General features: G+C 40.5%; 1 protein-coding gene and 1 long non-coding RNA gene across 2 annotated transcripts in view; one reads left to right on the top strand and one right to left on the bottom strand.

Annotated features, from left to right (window-relative positions):
* Nucleotides 1-17,976, bottom strand: part of LOC145438132 (uncharacterized) — a 235,280-nt gene that overhangs the window by 148,251 nt on the left and 69,053 nt on the right. The gene's annotated exons all lie outside the window — the stretch shown is intronic.
* LOC145438038 (uncharacterized) overlaps nucleotides 1-17,976 on the top strand; it is a 50,145-nt gene that overhangs the window by 2,550 nt on the left and 29,619 nt on the right. Inside the window, exons 2-6 of the mRNA XM_080315404.1 lie at nucleotides 6,970-7,171; nucleotides 8,638-8,901; nucleotides 15,452-15,588; nucleotides 15,651-15,793; nucleotides 17,227-17,489. Coding sequence (XP_080171530.1) covers nucleotides 6,970-7,171; nucleotides 8,638-8,901; nucleotides 15,452-15,588; nucleotides 15,651-15,793; nucleotides 17,227-17,489 — 1,009 coding nt within the window. The remainder of the gene's footprint in view (nucleotides 1-6,969; nucleotides 7,172-8,637; nucleotides 8,902-15,451; nucleotides 15,589-15,650; nucleotides 15,794-17,226; nucleotides 17,490-17,976) is intronic.

Raw genomic sequence — 17,976 nt, 5'->3', positions numbered from 1 at the left:
TTTAAACAGGTCGCAATACTTTTCAAACAATTCAAAAGGGTTTCTGACACGTTTGGATAGCAGCCTTCACTACCCAACCAATGGTTAAAAATCATGAGTGACTTCAATAAGCAATACAATATAGAAGATTATCCAGGGTTGTAACCAAGTCACAAGGCTCCGAGTCACAAGTCAATCTCACTTTTATAGTTTTGACTCGAGTCAAGTCGAGTCATTTTCAACTCACCACCGAGTCAAGTCCGAGTCCAAGTCATCGAGCAGAGGGTCGAGTCCGAGTCATGGTATTATGACTCGAGTCCGAGTCCAATCAATGTGTTGACTGCTCAGTTTCCAGTTAAAATCTTGTTTACCTCACTTTTTATAACTCTGTTTGGTGATATTGAATGGTTCGCATTTATAATACACTAATTTTCCTCACTTTTAGCAGTTTCTGGTCGCATTTTCAAGTACTAGTACCAATAGATGAAATCCCAACAGGCTATGGTTACTTTACTATTCGTCGAAATTCAATGAAATGTTGGTCTTGGCCGTCTGCGTGTCGAGTAATGACTTGGTTCGAGTCATGCGCAATGACTCGAGTCCAAGTCGAGTCAACTCACAGATTGACTCGAGTCGAGTTGAGTCATTTCCGTATTTTGAGAGAATGACTCGAGTCAAGTCGAGTCATCAGAAAATCGTGACTCGAGTCATTACAACCCCTACGGAAGGACTGAATCTATATATGTGTGTATGGTACATACAGATATTGAGACCTTTTACTCCATGTCTGTTCAGTGTTCATTGATGAACTTGTGTCCCTATCGGAAAATGTGACACAATCTATCAGTTAGTGAATAATTTCAAGTTAATGGGATCTGGTGCATGCACATTGAATCAAATGTAGCCTGGGACGAGCGTGGAGACTAAATGATGTAACATAATGCATGGGCATATTAACAACAGGAAAATCCTTAGTAATTGCGCAAAATTTAAAAAAATAGGGCGGTTCGCTATCACAGATTCCGAAATATGCTGCTAACTTCTTTTGCGAGCTGAAATCATCTATTTCCTAATCGCTGGATTGATCAATCCACAGATTGATCGTAAATCCAAATTTAATCACTTGACTTTTTGGCCTTTTCATTCACCTTTCATGGACCCCTTAGAATTTAGATAGTAGTCTACGGAACCCCGAAGGATTCACGGGCCCTAATTTAGGAATTCTGCTTTACACACTCGCTTTGTCGCGTCATACTATAACTCCTGTCAATTCTTGTTGGCATTTTTTATCAAAAACTTTCATACAAATTGATATTTTTCAATTTCAAAATTTTATTTTTGGCAGTTTTGGGATTTGGTTCCCGAAATGCTAAAAAGAGCACAGACTGCGTATAGGGCAGGGGTGGCCAACCTTTTCAGTCAAAGGGCCACATTCGATTGACGAACTATTGCGCGGGCCACTAGCCGCGCGAAGCGCGAAAATTTTTTGAAGCTTATAGGTCAATAATATCGTCACTTGACTGTGTTGCGGGTCTGCTGTATATCGCTGGGCTCAGCTTGCAATGACTGGAATATTCGGCGCCTGAACATATTAATATCGAAAGCTTCGACCAACATGCTTCAATCGTTTTGTGCCTATAGGTTTCATAGTCGACGGTCTTTCTGCAAGCGCAAACGTAAGGTCGCATATGCTGAACGGCACTTTGTCTCGTAATCGCGAATATAGTTAGACTCAATCTGATACATCAGGAGCTCTTTCATTTTCACAAAGGGGTAACAATATTAAAAGCAAGAAATCAAGTGACAACATGTTGCGCGAAGCGTGTAGAACATTTTTACTTTTGATAAATCTATCGCAAATTATTCTGCTTTATTGTAGTGTACGAAGATCTACCAAAATTTGACCGGTTCATGGATGTGCCAATGCGTCGGAACTGATATTTTAGTCATCACATTTCAAGTGTTGCGGCCAGACTAATCAAATTTTTGGTTGGCGTTGCAAGTTCACAATCTGTGCAATCCATTTTTGATAATATCACTAATTTCGGAAATTACCTCGCGGGCCACTCGAAACCTTGTCGCGGGCCACATGTGGCCCGAGGGCCACGGGTTGGCCGGCCCTGGTATAGGGTATACTTGGCCCCCATTACCATTTTTTCTCCAATATATCGTATGAATTTCTCTCATTTATAGAAAAATAGTATCTACAGACACAAAAGCACATTAATTCTCATTCCAGATTACGGAGCTATTACCAGCCATCATATTATCGAGTTTAGTAATGGTTGGAATTAGAGGTTCACGTTCGCGTTCGCTTTCGATGTGCGAACCTCGGAAATTTGGAGATTCGCGCACGCAAACGAACCTTGTTAGGATTTATACACTGTGAACTATGAATCTTTTTCATGCGTACCATTTTTCACGTCATTGTAACATCATTGATTGAAATTCTTTCCATTTCAACTTTTGACAACTCTGCAAAAACTCACCACCAAACGAATATGCACCCTGCCTATTTAAAAAAATTGTTTGTGTTGTTAGAAAAGTTTGCTGTATACTATTCAGCTTTCCGTTTGCGAATATTCAGTGACTCCGAGCTGTCAGCTTGGCCCGCAATCACACAACATTGAGTAAGCTGAATCCACTATATGTAGCTAGTTAGTGAGTTGTGCTCACGCAACCACGCAACCAATCGATGCATCGACATCAACGAAATTGATATAAATTCAATGTTAAAATTTTAGCAGGCACGCGGAATCTGTCATGATTTGGGATTTGTTCGCTACACTGTATAAGAAAAGTGGTTTCTGCGGTGCCTTGAGAATGCATTATCTGGTCTAACTTGGACCGTTAAGGTAGAAGCGAGCCATTCTCGAAATTTTTTGAATCTAAATAACACAAACGTGAACCTCATCTCCTATGTGAAGTACCTTGGAATTCACAATGATGATAATTTATCATGAAATTCCCATATCGCTAAAATTACTACGAAACTTTCCACGGTAGAATTTTTTTTCTCGTGTCAGACACAGCCTCCCAAGACTTGTGGTTAGAAATTTATATTTTCCACTCTTTCATAGTCAGTTCAGTTATGGCATAGCCTTCTGGAGGCTTAACTGCAAAACGTACTTTTCGGAAATTGAAGTATTTCAAAATTTAGTAATTAGATACATCAGTGGTATGAAAGAACGGGAACGACTCTCCGCCAAATATAAATCCCTGAACATTTCGAAAGTAAAGGATCTTTGCTAAATTGATGTATAGTATGATCGAGGTGATCTCCCAAGTTTGGTTAGTGAAATGTTCACGCCATCTAGTGTCGTACATACACACCGTACTCGGTCTTCGACTTCCAAGAATTTATTGTTTCTCGTGTCACGAATAGTAAGTGCCGCAGGTCAATCATATATCTTGGATCAAAAATATGGAATTACATTCCATTATCCATGAAGGAAATGTCGTTTTCACCCTTTTGCCACGAATTTATATCTCATTTACTCATGTCGTATTGATGTTAGTTAGATCTGCCTTTATTGGGTTTGATAATCTTACGTTGCTAATTTTTTTTTGGCTAGAATTTGAACTGACGAGTCTGTACATTTAGTCATCTTCTATTTATCTCTTGTTTTCATTATATTTCATTTTTTCGCTACATCTTTAATATTGTTGCCAGTTACTCTGTTGTTGTTCCAACTCACCGCTGTTTTACCTGTTTTAATTTATTATTGACTCGAGAATCCATTAAAATACGATTTTGTACTCCATCGATGAAGCTGACTAGATCAGTGGTTCTTAACCGGGGGTCCGCGATGCATTTTGAGGGGGTCCGTGAAGTCTCAAAATATTTGATAACCTAATTTGTATTATTTTAAATTCGCAAAATCGCGAGGCTGTTTCGCTTCATTACTATAGTTAAACTCTAGTGCTCACATCTACAGAATGGCCGTCTGAGATGAAATATCCCAATGTGCAGATTCATTTTAATTGCTAAATTGCCAATAGCCTGCTGATACAAACATTTTGCTGTTTAGAGATTTTTTGTTGGGAATTGTGGGAAAGAAAGTTGGATGAGTAAGGTCAATCACGGTGACTTCGAAATGTTTACAAAAATCCATTTTCTCCAGAGATACATAACCATTGTTTCCATTATAACTTCAAGATAAGCTTCTAAATAGAGCCCGACCGATATTGGATTTCTGAGCCGATACCGATAAGGCCGATATCAAGTACCTCCACCGATAACCCCGATATATTCAGCCGATATTCAAAAGATATGGAATCTAGCTCAAGACCCATATTTAACACCTCAGAGCATTTATTTCAACAACTTTACAGCCATTGATATGCTTGAACATGAAATAAATGATCAATGGGCTGTAAAAATATGTCAAAAGCACCAATCCAGCAGTTGCAGATTACAGTTCACGAAGCACAATTTCTCGGCCCTTTCTCCAAGGACTGAACCTCTGTGGTCTTCCATAAATGATGTATATAGTACTAAACACAGTGAGCAGTCTGACACTTGGTACCATAGTTAGTGGCACAGCAAGAATTGGAAATTTTTCTTCATTTCGGTTCCACCGCTCCCTTGCAGGGGATCTTTCCTTCGATGGTTTCACCAAATATTGATATTAATATTGATATTCTTCTGGCAGTGCACCTGGAGCCTTCAGCACATCATTAACGAATAGCAGAAGAAAATGTGCAAAACAACTCAAATTGTCCACGTCTGCAACTGTTCCACCCATCCCCCTTGGGCCGTGACCATGACCAGCATTTCAACAATCAATCCATCAATATTTTACGTTCTTTCGTCAGAATTTACCAATGCCATCACGGAATCAAAAATTTTCGTTTCAATTATTGGCTTTACTCCACCTTTGCTAGATTTTCTTGCCCTCTATGCTCGCATATTTCCTATCATGGTGGGCCCGCAGGCCTCAGTCAGAAGACTTCATACATGACTGGTATAATTAGCTCTGCTGGTACCGAACCAATAGCACTATCTTCAGGGAAATGTTTCGACGCGACGCTTTTCTCTATCATCACGAGGGTCAGTCCAGCATGATTGAAGTTCTCATTTCTCTTACTGATTAAAATCTTCTGCAGACAACTATCCATCCAGCTGCTCTCTGTCTTTGGTGAACGATTACTGCAGGGGGATTCCCACGAAGTCAGTGGAGCATAACGGTGGTTAGTTATCTATAATATTTTTCAGATGGGCATGCCAACTGCCCTGTATGCAGTATGCACTATATGCAGCTTAGCCATTTATTTTTATAATTTACCGTCCTCACGTCTTCTATCGACTTCTCTGACTCCCTGCCACCTTGTTGTGACGTCACGAAAATGACCGATATTTTTTTAACTTCAATGGCCGATACCGATATTTCTCTCCAAGCGTGATATCGACTCGATATTATCGGCGAGCCGATAATCGGTCGGGCTCTACTTCTAAATAAGAGTGAGCAGGCTTGACGTTATATATTCAATAAAAAAAATTGTTTGCCAATTTTGGTGCCATATTTGTTGCGATTATACCCAAATGTGTTGTCGGTAGGGCTGGGCAAAACCGAGTACCTGAGTGATTCGATTCTGAATGACGTAAAACGCTTCGCTTGATAGTAAATTAACTTTTAGGTATGAGGAGCGCATAATTTCAGTACTCGAAAAACTCGTATTTTACTACTCGCCTCGAATCATTACAATTAATACTCGATTCAGATTTGAGTACTCGAATCATTGTGCCTAGCCCTAGTCGTCGGACGCGTCCTGCGTTATTATTACAATCGCCACCATCTATACTTGCTGAAATGGATTTTCGGCAGTCGTTCATGTCAAATCGAAGGCGCGGATTTTCAAGATACAACCATTTTCTTCAAGAAATACAGTTGCAGAATTAGCTTTTAAATAATAAAAGTCAACCCAATTTCTGAATGAATAGTATGATTCGAGAAAAGTCATTTTGTTGATGTTTATCACTAAGGCTAGAGTTATCATTTGCACTAGACAGATGACGATTGCACGATACTTGAGCTAAATTTGAACTAAAACTTCGTGGGGGTTCGCGGGGATCCGTGACTGTCCGAAAGGGTTCCGCGAAGACAAAAAGGTTGAGAACCACTGGACTATAGATGATCCCTAAGGATCGTATCGTTGCAACATGTATTTTATATTTTCAATGTAATTATCATTCGATAAAAACTGTCTTTCCACCAAAGATATTGATCATTATAACGTTTGATTGTTCCATATGATACATTTAATGATGCTTGAAAAGTCAACCTGCACTTCAGCATTGTAGCATAATGTGGCTTGACTCGTCGCTATAGGTATCGCGTATATTAATATATTACGTCACCGAAATGTATAGCTGGAATTAGCAATGTGACGTCAAGTGGCATCATATGTTCGGCTCACATTCAAAAATGTTCGCTCTCACACGAACCAGAACCTTTCAAGTGTTCCCACATCCCTAATCGAGTGTACTGGTCATGGCCGTCAAATCGTTGCGATAATTTTGTTAGTAAATTTGTATTCTTCAACTTATGTCATATTCCAATGCTATTAAGCACACACACCGTTCTGAATCTGCATATGTCTGTCCAAATTCCCATCCCTCCACGAGTCCGATGTTGTAAATGAGAACTGTAATGTATTCGAGTCGATTTCAAAACCGGGCGACCAAACATAAATAATCATTGCATGACCCATTGGTTGGGAACCACTGTGTTAGACGACATTCATTCATTTCATCCGCTTAAATGAATGCATTAGTTGCTGATAAAATTACACGCGAGATTTGCATTATTCATTGTTAAAGGATATTCCTGGATGTTGACACAACATTCACATGCGTTTGGGCTATATTGGCAACCGTGGCGTCGAGGAGCCCTGACTTACCATAGGGCCTACATGAGATTATTTATATAGATACTATTGACTAAAATGTATATCCATTTTTTCATTGTGTTGCGTTCATTTCGATAGTGACACCTGCAATTCGAGATTTACTGGTTGGATTCGACAGAGGTACGGACAAAGAGTCGGAAATCGTTGGATCAATCGACTTCTTCGAATCATTCAGCAATCATGGAACTCGTGTAACGCTGTACGAACGACCGGATGGCGATGATTTGTCGACGGAAAAAGGCAGATCCTTGCTGAAACTTTGGTTACAGTTTTGCAGCAGGTGACGGTCGTTATGGGCAATTTGTACATCAACCCATAGATAGATCTAGACAAGTAGGCTAGTTCCCGATATTTTCCAGCCACGAAGAACATACGAAATTACTTCAAGTTGAAGGATCCCAAATTATTAAACTTGATGGTGATGGCTACAGTATTCTAGAAACCACACATTGAAAGATGTGCGCCTCTAGCACCAGCAACGTTGCTATTATTTTTAGCGGGATTTCCAAAGCATAATAGTAGCCTACAGCGACCCCAATTTCAGCTGTGTGATCAAACTGTTACCAATATCGTGATTATGAACGAACGTAACTGTGATGTTAGCTTGGGTTCGCCAAGTCTGTTAGAAACTGTCTCCCCTGACAGCCAATTACCAAAGCGAGTTAGACATTTCAAGAAATCAAGTGTCAAGGAATTTTAACTATGACATCAAACAGAACTCCGTAATATATTGGCTGGCCAAATTTCTTATCAGACCATAAAATCATAAGTAGGCCTACTTGTGGTCATGCGTCACAGGCTAGTAGCCAAACCGATACAGTCAACATGAAAACGCCAACAACTATGACAAGTTTGTTTATCATTATGATGAGTGCAAATTAAACGGATATTATCCCACTCCTTACTCGGTGCGGCATTTACGACCAGTGTGCGTACGTGGGTTCAAACTATCCCGTGTAGGCATTGGTTTTATATATACCCTCAGTGAGAGCATGGGAATGATTCCAGTTTGATACGTCGTATAGGTTTACAGCCATAGTGTGGCGGCATTGCAGTAAAGTGGTGATGATATTTATTGCCCATATAAGATAAATCGTATCCTATGGCAAGTGCAAGTGTAATCAGGAAAAGTGAACTCAACTGCATACTATTGAAGGCAAACACCTTTTAACTGACGAAAACTGCGGTTCATGTCGGCACGCATACCATGTTGGGTTTGCGGGAGTAGGCTACTTGCCTTGTATATCGAAATCACTGTCGTTTCTGTTATAATTTATTTTTAATTTCGAATTGTTAAGATTTGGTCAAATAAAAACAAGATTAGTTGTATTAATACTATCAAGCACCCAATTCAAGGTCCCGGAAGTTGAATTGAATATATATTCTACTCATAATCAGGGCAGTCCTTCTCGAAACAACTTGACTTATCACCAACATTTCCTTTGTCAACTGTACAAACACTTTTCGAAGTCAAACGCTCAAAATTGCTAGATAGAAATAATAAATTTAACGTAATAATAGGCGTTTTCGCCATCTTGCTTGGAATTGTTCTATAGTGGCATACGGGAATCACCATTCCTATTACAAGCAAATAAATTCGAAACATCGTGCCAAATATTGAAATTTTGGGAGAATTTCACAATTTATCATCTTGCGAAATTTTCACCGAGGAACCATATATTTCGACGGCATAATGCATCCCAAACGTTGCTATTATTCGGGGCGTGTCAAAAATTATTGTTGCAGTTACCAAATCGACGACGACAATTTCCCGGAAATGAAGCTTGCGTATTGGAGAAAGGGAATATTCATCCTTACAGAAGATTCCGGATTGTGGCATTCAACGAAAGTTCAAAATTTATTTGAGCCACGGGCTACAGACGATTTTCCCTTGAAAAACATTACGTTGGGTACTCTCAGGGGAAGACATTTGAAGAGAGGGTCGTACGAAGCTGATGCTTATTACCATATCCCTTTCGCAAATACTACATCTCGGTTCGACTATCCCAGGTAATAATGAGCGGTATTTTATAACATATTCACAAACAGACCCGCTGTAGAAGGAAACTGTAGCAACCACGAAGATTGCAGATAGATGGTCACTACAGACAGTGTGGGTATTTTGTTTACAGTAAAATATTGTATACGTTATATGTTAGTGAATTGGAGGGCAAACTTTAAAGCCTTTAGGGCCGATATCATCATAAGTTAGCTGATCCGGGAGACTGCTAATCATTTAATTAAAAACTGCTCATCGCAGTGTATTTTAGGCAGAGATCATTAAGTTAGCACAGTGGTTCCCAACCTGTGGTACGCGTACCACTAGTGGTACGCGAAGGTCTTCCAGGTGGTAGGCCTACGCGAGTAGATTTTTTGTTTATCGACCGAAGGGAGTTATCAGTTCAAGTGGGGTAGATTTGAAAGCATTGAGAGAAGAGAGAGAAAAGGAGGTATTCGTGTCCGCCTGCACCATCGAAATCAGGGGTGACCAAACTGCGGCCGTAGAAGGAAATTTGTGCGGCCGTGGCCACACAATTCAATTAGTATGTGTTGGCGGCCGTCGACACGAAAATTGAATTTACAATTTAACTCCTGAATTTTTGAGAGATTTTAATTAATTTTGAGATTTTCTTCGCGCCATGCGCGATTCAATTTTTCAGTGTTAGTATAGAAGCGCCCTTTGCAATTTGCGCCCCACAAAACAGGTGCGAACAACAGGAACGTGATGTGCCCCATATGGAAATACCAACTCGGAATCGTGTGCTCCTCACGAAAGAAATCTGTTTCTGGCACCTCTGGGCGATTCAAATCTTTCCACTACCTACAATCCTGATGGGAGGTCAAGAAATTACAGCATGCAGCAAATTGACTAATAACAGTTGGCCCAAACAACTATGCATCATCAAATCATCATATATAACTTGTCCAGCACCCCCTACATCAACTCTACCGGTGAATCTAATCATATGGGACTAGAAAGGATAAATGTTTGATAGTAATATGTGAAACTACTAATAATATTGACAAAGTTGATTCATTATCCTGAAAAAAGGTTTTCGAGCTTCGCGCGACCATGTCCGTTACCATGACATCACAGCTCGCTATTTCGGTCCGTATGGTAGGGCCATATCAATGCATAGATTAGTCCGGAGTTCGTAGGAAATGGACATGGACAATTTAACATGGGTATTGGGCGTCCAGCTAGTTCATAATGAATATACTCCGGAATGCGGCCGTAGGCCACATGAGTTATCGAAATGCGGCCGTGAATAGCCAAAAGGTTGGCCACCCCTGATCGAGATGTTTTCGACGACGGAGATGCGATACGATCGTAAGGTCATCTAGTCTACACGCCCGTTTTTCTCCTCTATGCTATTCATGGATGCCGAGCGCCTAGCACAGGGGTTCTCAGCCCTTTCTTGGCCGTGGCCCATTTTCCGGTTTGAAAATGTGCTGTGGCCCACCTCTTATCTTAGAGTCATAATCCCGTTCAATGCGTGGTAATCGACGGCGCCGATATGCCTACTTATATAAAAGATGCTCATTTTTCTCTTAATTTACTGATGATATTTAAATCTAGCTAGACCTCTCGCGACATGAAATCGCGCGAAGCGCGACGAAAACTTTCGAGTTGAAGAAATATCCTCCAACAAACGACCAACGAAATAATCTTGGGCCCCTTCGAACTCCGCCAATTGGGGGTTTGGGTGTGGCAGTTACGGCCCAGGTAGATCATAAGGTTAAAACTCCTGTGTATATTATGATCGTCCGCTGCTCCATTCGCATTGCGAAACCCAAGGATCAAATCCCTGCATCCACTGTGTGATAGGGGTTTTATCGTTCCACTATTGTGGGGAATAATATAATCATTTTGGGTCAGCTTCAAACAATTCATTAATAAATGGAGTGCTAGTACTACAGAGAAGTGGAGGAAGAGTTTTTAATATGCAAGCTGTACAATGTATGCCTTGTACCAAACCAACTGAAGTTGCGATGTCAGAATATTCAATCCAATGATACAACCATGTGACTCTTACATTCTGTTCAATGATTTTCATGCCGGACATTTTAAACCGACTCCAAAGATTAGTGCGCCCCGCTAAATCCTCAATCCATTATGATTCGTTGCAGTGGTGCAGTATACCGTCATCAGAAGTTGCTAATAATTTTCAATTATGGCTATTTTTCTCTTACAATAATACGACCTGCCCTGCCGAAGTATACAGTAAGTCTATACATCAATGACACTTCATTCCGAGTTTATTGCACACCCTTTCAACGGAATACGACATATGAACCTGCCGGAATACTTGGTTACTCCAGCATTACCTTCCTGTTATCATATACTCGAAATTACTTTAGTTGCTGTTAGCCGTAGGCTGTCATAGCTAGTGGGAAAAGCCGCCGTTTGTCCCCTCCCGTTTTCGACTTGTACATGCTGATTCCATACGAGTCGGATGAAAAGTTTATGAATATATTTCTAGCGTTTGACATAAAAAATATAACTAAACTTATTAATTCTAAAAGTTTCTAAATAGCTCTGTGGCCCACCTCAAAATGCTCTGTGGCCCACCGGTGGGCCATGGACCACCCTTTGAGAACCCCTGGCCTAGCAGGATAGCGGCGGATACCAGTTTTCGAGTCTTTGGTCTGACCCGGCCGGGGATCGAACCCACGACCTACCGATCAAGAAGCCGGACGTATCACCATTACAAAATCACGTCTGGGCATTGGGAATCTTATCTAACCAAATTCCGTTTTAATATGGTTGACCACAAGAAGTCATCATGGATTCACTACAGAAATCATATACTGCGCCTTAAATTGGGCAGTTTATTTTCTGTTTCGCTGCCTTCCGCAGCTCAACACGATGGAAATATTTTTGACCGCCTTCGGCGCGCGTAACTTATGTAGGTGGTACGCGAGCACTGCGTAAAACCTCGAAGTGGTACGTGGGTGGGAAAAGGTTGGGAACCACTGAGTTAGCACATCCGATATAATCAGGGTTGCCGTTGTCATGAACCCGAAAATAAGAACAGTCGAAAAAATAGATTAGCAAAGAGCGTTTTTGTACATAGCCTACTTTGTTTTTATACGAGCCGTGGTATATCATATTCCAATGATTCCATACTTTTTACTAGAAACAACCTGCTCCAGCAACTCTTTGTTATTAGAAAGTGCCTCATGGATTTCACGAAGGCTCAGGTCTATAGGTTACCTTCACTCAGGGCACTTCGTCAGGCCCCCTTCAATCAAGATTGAAAAAGGCTGTACATCAAGTTCAGACAAAATCAGTTTTTGAGCGTACGGAGCAAATACTCCAGTAACAATACTTGTAGTCTGGCCGAAGAAAATGTATTTGCCATGTTGCAATCGGGGTATATAGCTTTGAACGATTGAGATGTGCAATCATTGTAGAGGAACGATTGCTGGTGTTTGACAGTATGGAATGCCCATATACCCTCAGCAGCAGCTGCCTTGTAGTTTGATATCGTTTGTGCTGATCTACTTGAGAAAAAATTATTCATTGACTCGCTCGAATTAATCATTATGGGATACTTCTTGTGTTTTAGGGTATCAATGTGAGTTGAAACAGCGGTCCTTCCCATGGCCTCACAATCGCAGATATTGCAATGTGCGAAACGATCGCCCTTCAAGCTTCCTTTGATACCTTTGAATTCTTTCTCATAATCGTCACGATAAACGTTTCAACGTCTACTCATTTTAGCCAATAAGATTTAGCATTATTAGTAGCTAAAATATAATGTAATTTAGATTACTTGATCAATGACTTATAGCTTTACTACTTTTTTAACCCAAGTGTTGACTGCACTGCGCCCTTTACCAGTACGCAGAAACGTGGTGCTGCCGTTTACTGCTAAAATGACGTCTTCTGCGATAACTTGGAACAGTTGAAACTGCTATACCACTCACTGCCCTAGCCACCTCACCACTTAGAAGTCAAATCCAGTCCTGTGTACGCCACGGGAGTTCCTTTCATTTATGATGTCAGAAAATCACGACGCAAAAGCATAATTTTAGAATAATATGCAGCACAGATTCCAGACGAAAACGATCGAAGTTCTGTAATTGTTGAAAATAAGACGAAATAAGGACGAATGTCGAAAAGAAGGTCATTTCTTCGAAATAAGGACAGTTGAGTTTTCTAAGACGCGGCCCTTGAAAATAAGGACAAATCTTAGAAATAAGGACGGTATGGCAACCCTGGATATAATGCTAATCATTTGCTAAGCGCGACGCATAAAGAGTTATCATTACATTACTCGCGATGATTACCTATCATTACATTACTCGCGATGATTACCTGAGGTGTCCCGAGTTCTCAATCAAGTGGTATTATCTGTTGCATCATAATGCAAAAACGTGCTATTGGCTGTCTGTTGTCAATTTGTTGTATGAAACTGCAGCTTGATGATAGAATTATCATCACGTAAAATCAAAGTCGTGTGTAATCAGTACGGTATGCAGCGAAAAACAGATGATATAGTATTGATAGATCTATCGCCTCGCAACGGTGCGTGCATAATTCGTTGCTTGACCGGATATTAAGTGACGCCATCACCTCGGAGAAGAGACGGCCACAGTCCGGTTCAGGAGCCGGAGCCGGAGCAAGATTTCATCGATTTTCAACATAGGCCGGACTGGATCCGGATTTTAAATTTGCGTTGGCTTTCGGATTTTAGCCGGATATTTCCGGTGAAATATGAAGCAATAGCATGATTTTGGCCGGATTTTTTCGGACTATGATTTGGAAATACACCGGCCGGATTTTTTCGAACTCTAAATTTTCAATCTCCAGCCGGAGATTGATTGATTCGGTTCCAGAAATTCGGGAATCCAAGCATCTCAGCCGCGGAGACAAATGTCACGGTCATTATCGCAAATATATCTGCGGAGGAATGTCACTCAGTGTCCACTGCACTGTGTACATTGTAAAGTTATCTATAGTTTATTTCCGTTCATCAAATCCTGAGATTGAAAATTACTTCATACGCAGCGATCAACCGGTTTGCTTTCCCTATAATCCTGAGTTGGTAAATCGACTTTATCGATAATCCAACTTATGATCCCCGCCGTAAGACTGAATGCAACGTCTGAGTCTATTTGCGGGCAGCAATATAGTAGAATTGGTCGTATAAATAGTGACCGAAGACATAGAGGTAATAAATGTATATATTTAAAACAAATAAAATATTGATTTGATGATAGCGCTTACGCTGTGCTATTTTATAAGCTGGTCATTCCCTATGACCGATTTGTCAAAATTGTGGATGAAGGACGGTTTTACCGATTCTTAGAACAAAATTTTAATCTGTGAGCTCGGGCAGCGATCTGTTCATATACTTGCTGATTCATGAATATCGTGGGCCCCGGTGGACGTATCTACGAATATTTTTTAAGGTTCAACTCCATAGTAATGAAGCTGCTCGAGTTGTCTTGTCAATCATCACACTCGTGATACGAATAAAGTCATTTCGGATAAGACCTTCTGGAGTGTTAAGCAACCGAAACCTCTCGACATTAAAATACAAACTACGATATAGTAATGCCGTAACTTATCAATATCACTGTGAATTATAATAGGGAAAAGATAAATCAAATAGCTGCATTAATTACATTTACTACTCATTTATTGAGGCTTTCGACGGCCTCACAAAATGTTGTTAGCATATGTTCGTTAATATAGGTTTTCCCCGTGGAGCAACATCAACTTATATAAAAGCAGAACTACGCAATATCACGGCAACATTAGTGCACCTCACCTATCGGGCCGTTCATAACGGTTAATTACCCTGCGTGGCATGATGATTTTCAATAAGAGGGATTGGAATTTATTTAAATTTGCAATCTTCCTGCTCATCTCCAAAATTGTAATTGACTTTTTCCTGACAGAATGCCACAGTTTGCGCCCCTTAGTCGCAAGGGCTGATGTACTCTCGCAGATGTTCGATATATCATATTACAAACATTTAGTCAAACTATAGCAGGGATCTCAAACACTCGCTATGGATTTATATACATAATGATTCCTATCTTTTTTAAAATTTGATGATGTACCAGTCAAAGAGTAGCCTTCTTAATCAAACATGGTAGTTACCGCTAACTGCATGGGCACTTCGGCCAGCATCAATCTTGAGCGTTGTATCTTGTCTACACATGCATGATAAATATGTTTGAAGCAAAGTGTAGAATAATCAGCGTCATTATTCACACATTGCGGTTTATCTCGGACCATCCTCTCCCTTTGATCCGCGTAAGCGGCGTATGAAGCAATCGTAGACGTGGGCCGTGTTACAATTCGGCAGGAACGGAATGAAAATATAAAATGTGGGTCTGGTCTAAATCTCAGTCGAAAAACACTATAAATGCCACATGCAACAAACAACACATATTCCGGAACGTCTAGCTGTATAACCTATTGCACGACAAGCTAGTTATTCCGGTTAAAAAGTGGGTATTGAAGCCTTGACTTTCGCGAACGCTGTTTTCTCGTTGCAGTTACGAGTGTCACGCTATCTATTAACATTAAAATTTGCAGAATGGTCGAAGCATGGGATAATTTATTGGATGCCCGTGATCCCGTTCGTTACAAGGATTGTACGCAATTCGTATTCGTCAACTTTGGGCACGAGGACTGCTTGAATCTACACATATTCGTTCCGACCAATATCGATTGTAAGATTTTCGGTGCATTTTGTTATGTCGGAATTCATCACGAACGCTCTCTTTCCTCGTAGTTGACTTGAGCGAAAATCCAATACCGGTGATGGTTTTCATGCACGGAGGGTCATTCGCTGTTGGAACAGCGGGTGGATTTAGGATACCAGGCAGATTCGACAATTCACTTTATGACGGCACTGTGATGGCAGATCACGCAGAGGTGAATGTTCTCTTTATATACATTTTTGTTGATTTGTATTTGGACCGATGATGAAATATAAAATTAATGATTCAATTTATATTCTGATGGGACACATTGTGCTGATTTCATATGCATTCATATTTGGTCATCAGTAACATATAACGTTCGAATATGACCAATATCATTGATACGTTTCGCGATATCGCCATGCAAAACGAACGTGACCAAGAGTGTAAACGGCCGCTTAATGTATGACCTTAACTATGTGTACACTGTACATCCACTATATACTACCGGTCACTGTAGACATCATGCCGATCATTGATATCACCAGAAACATCGATGCGGCAAACATCAGTCAAAGTGTACAAAGTCAGATGAACTTTAGTAAACCCTTTCAATACAGAGTCCAGTCACAGGGACACATCCCACCATATCACAGTTAGTTATATCTGTCGGTCGATTGTACATGTATACGCCATGCGGTATGGATGGTGTGAGCCTGTGAAGGGTTCTGGTTCGTGTCGACACGAACTTTCGTAAAGAAGAATTTTAACGCAAACCTATTATTGCCAATTCAAAACACAATATTTCAGTAAGCTAAAATTGCATACCTTCTTGAGGGCGAAAATGAGTTTTGTAAAACGAAATATCATCGCAGTTTCATTGAAATCATGACGAAAATCATGACGATGACACCGCATTTACACATCCGAAATCTGGAGGATAACTCTTGACCTTCGTTAACTCCCCCTCTTTCCTACATCCATCTATGTAGTTACATACAAATGTATAAGCACAGTCATACGTAGGCATACTCATTGGTATGCAAAGCTAGCTACTGTCGCTATATTGATCGAAAAATATATTGCATCCTATAAATTCTGAAACATCTGACAACGTGCAACTGCGTTGCCTCACGATCACAGAAAGACTATACATCCTCAAAAGCACTTATCCAATGCCGAATGCAGCAGACTGGTTGACCAGCATAATTCGTTTTTGGAATCGAGCAGTAGAGAAAAATCGCACTAACGTTTGAAGATCATATCTTCGCGTCAACCAAATACTTGTAATTTGTAGAATCGAATTCATCAAATACATCACTTAGGGAAATTACAGAATATGTAAAGAGACAACTATGGTATGTCCAACACATTTCGACAATTGCTATCAACATCAATGCTTACATTTCTTGAAGATTCCCATTAGGCACTACATAGCCTAGTATTTGCTATTTACAACAACCCTAATGGTTTCCTGTAATATAAGAGCACACGCTCCCCCCGCCAAGATTAATGAATTAGACAAAGATTGCGATTTCAGAACTACATCGCGTAACATAACTAATAGTGGATTTTCTAAGCATTTTGTCGGCCGCTGCAGATCTATTATTAGCTCATAATGACTTCATGTTTTAAACTTCAGCTATTCCATCATCAAATGTTCAGGTCATAGTAGTGTCTGTCAACTACCGACTTGGTGCTCTTGGATTTCTAAACGATGGTGAGCTTGAGACCGAGGCGTTGGATGGAAACTACGGTATGCAAGATATGGTCCTCGCATTTGAATGGGTGAAAAAGTACATATCGGAGTTTGGTGGTGACCCCAACGCAGTCACGTTGTTCGGAGAATCTGCTGGTGCAGCAGGGACAGGTGTTCTTGCGGTATCTCCGCTGATGGACGGGCTGATTCAAAGACATATTCAACAAAGGTATTTCTCAAGTGAAACGTATGTAGACTGTTGAGAGGTTAATACGGGAAGATCGTAAGTAACATCGCATTCAGCGGTAACATAATGCAATGGTGCAATGCAGTTTTAACTTAACGGAGTGTCAATCTCAAGCATATATTGATGATATTGGATATCTGCAATTTCCGTGTTCATGTTCCCGATCGTTCGTTTGCATAATCAGGCCGCTGGACATCCCCGCACTGTGTTCGTTATTATTTAGAAACGCTGTGGTATAACTTTTGTCGATAGCTCCATATATACCACGCGTCATCAAATTCGTGAAATCTACGTTTGCACGAAGAGTCGCACATGCGTGTTGAACCGCAGCTCCGATCCAGAACGCTCCATATCTTAATTCGATATCAATATGTTATATGTCGATCTATATGTCTATGTACTTGTACAATGTACAATGTACATTTGCGCGTTATGACAACTTTCGGAAACTTTCATATAGTTTTAATTG

This window comes from Botryllus schlosseri, chromosome 4 (assembly GCF_051294905.1).
Source record: "Botryllus schlosseri isolate E-star chromosome 4, Bs_hap1, whole genome shotgun sequence".
NCBI lineage: Eukaryota > Metazoa > Chordata > Ascidiacea > Stolidobranchia > Styelidae > Botryllus > Botryllus schlosseri.
The sequence above is the reverse complement of the archived record's forward strand: the minus strand, read 5'-3'. Positions and strand labels throughout refer to the sequence as shown.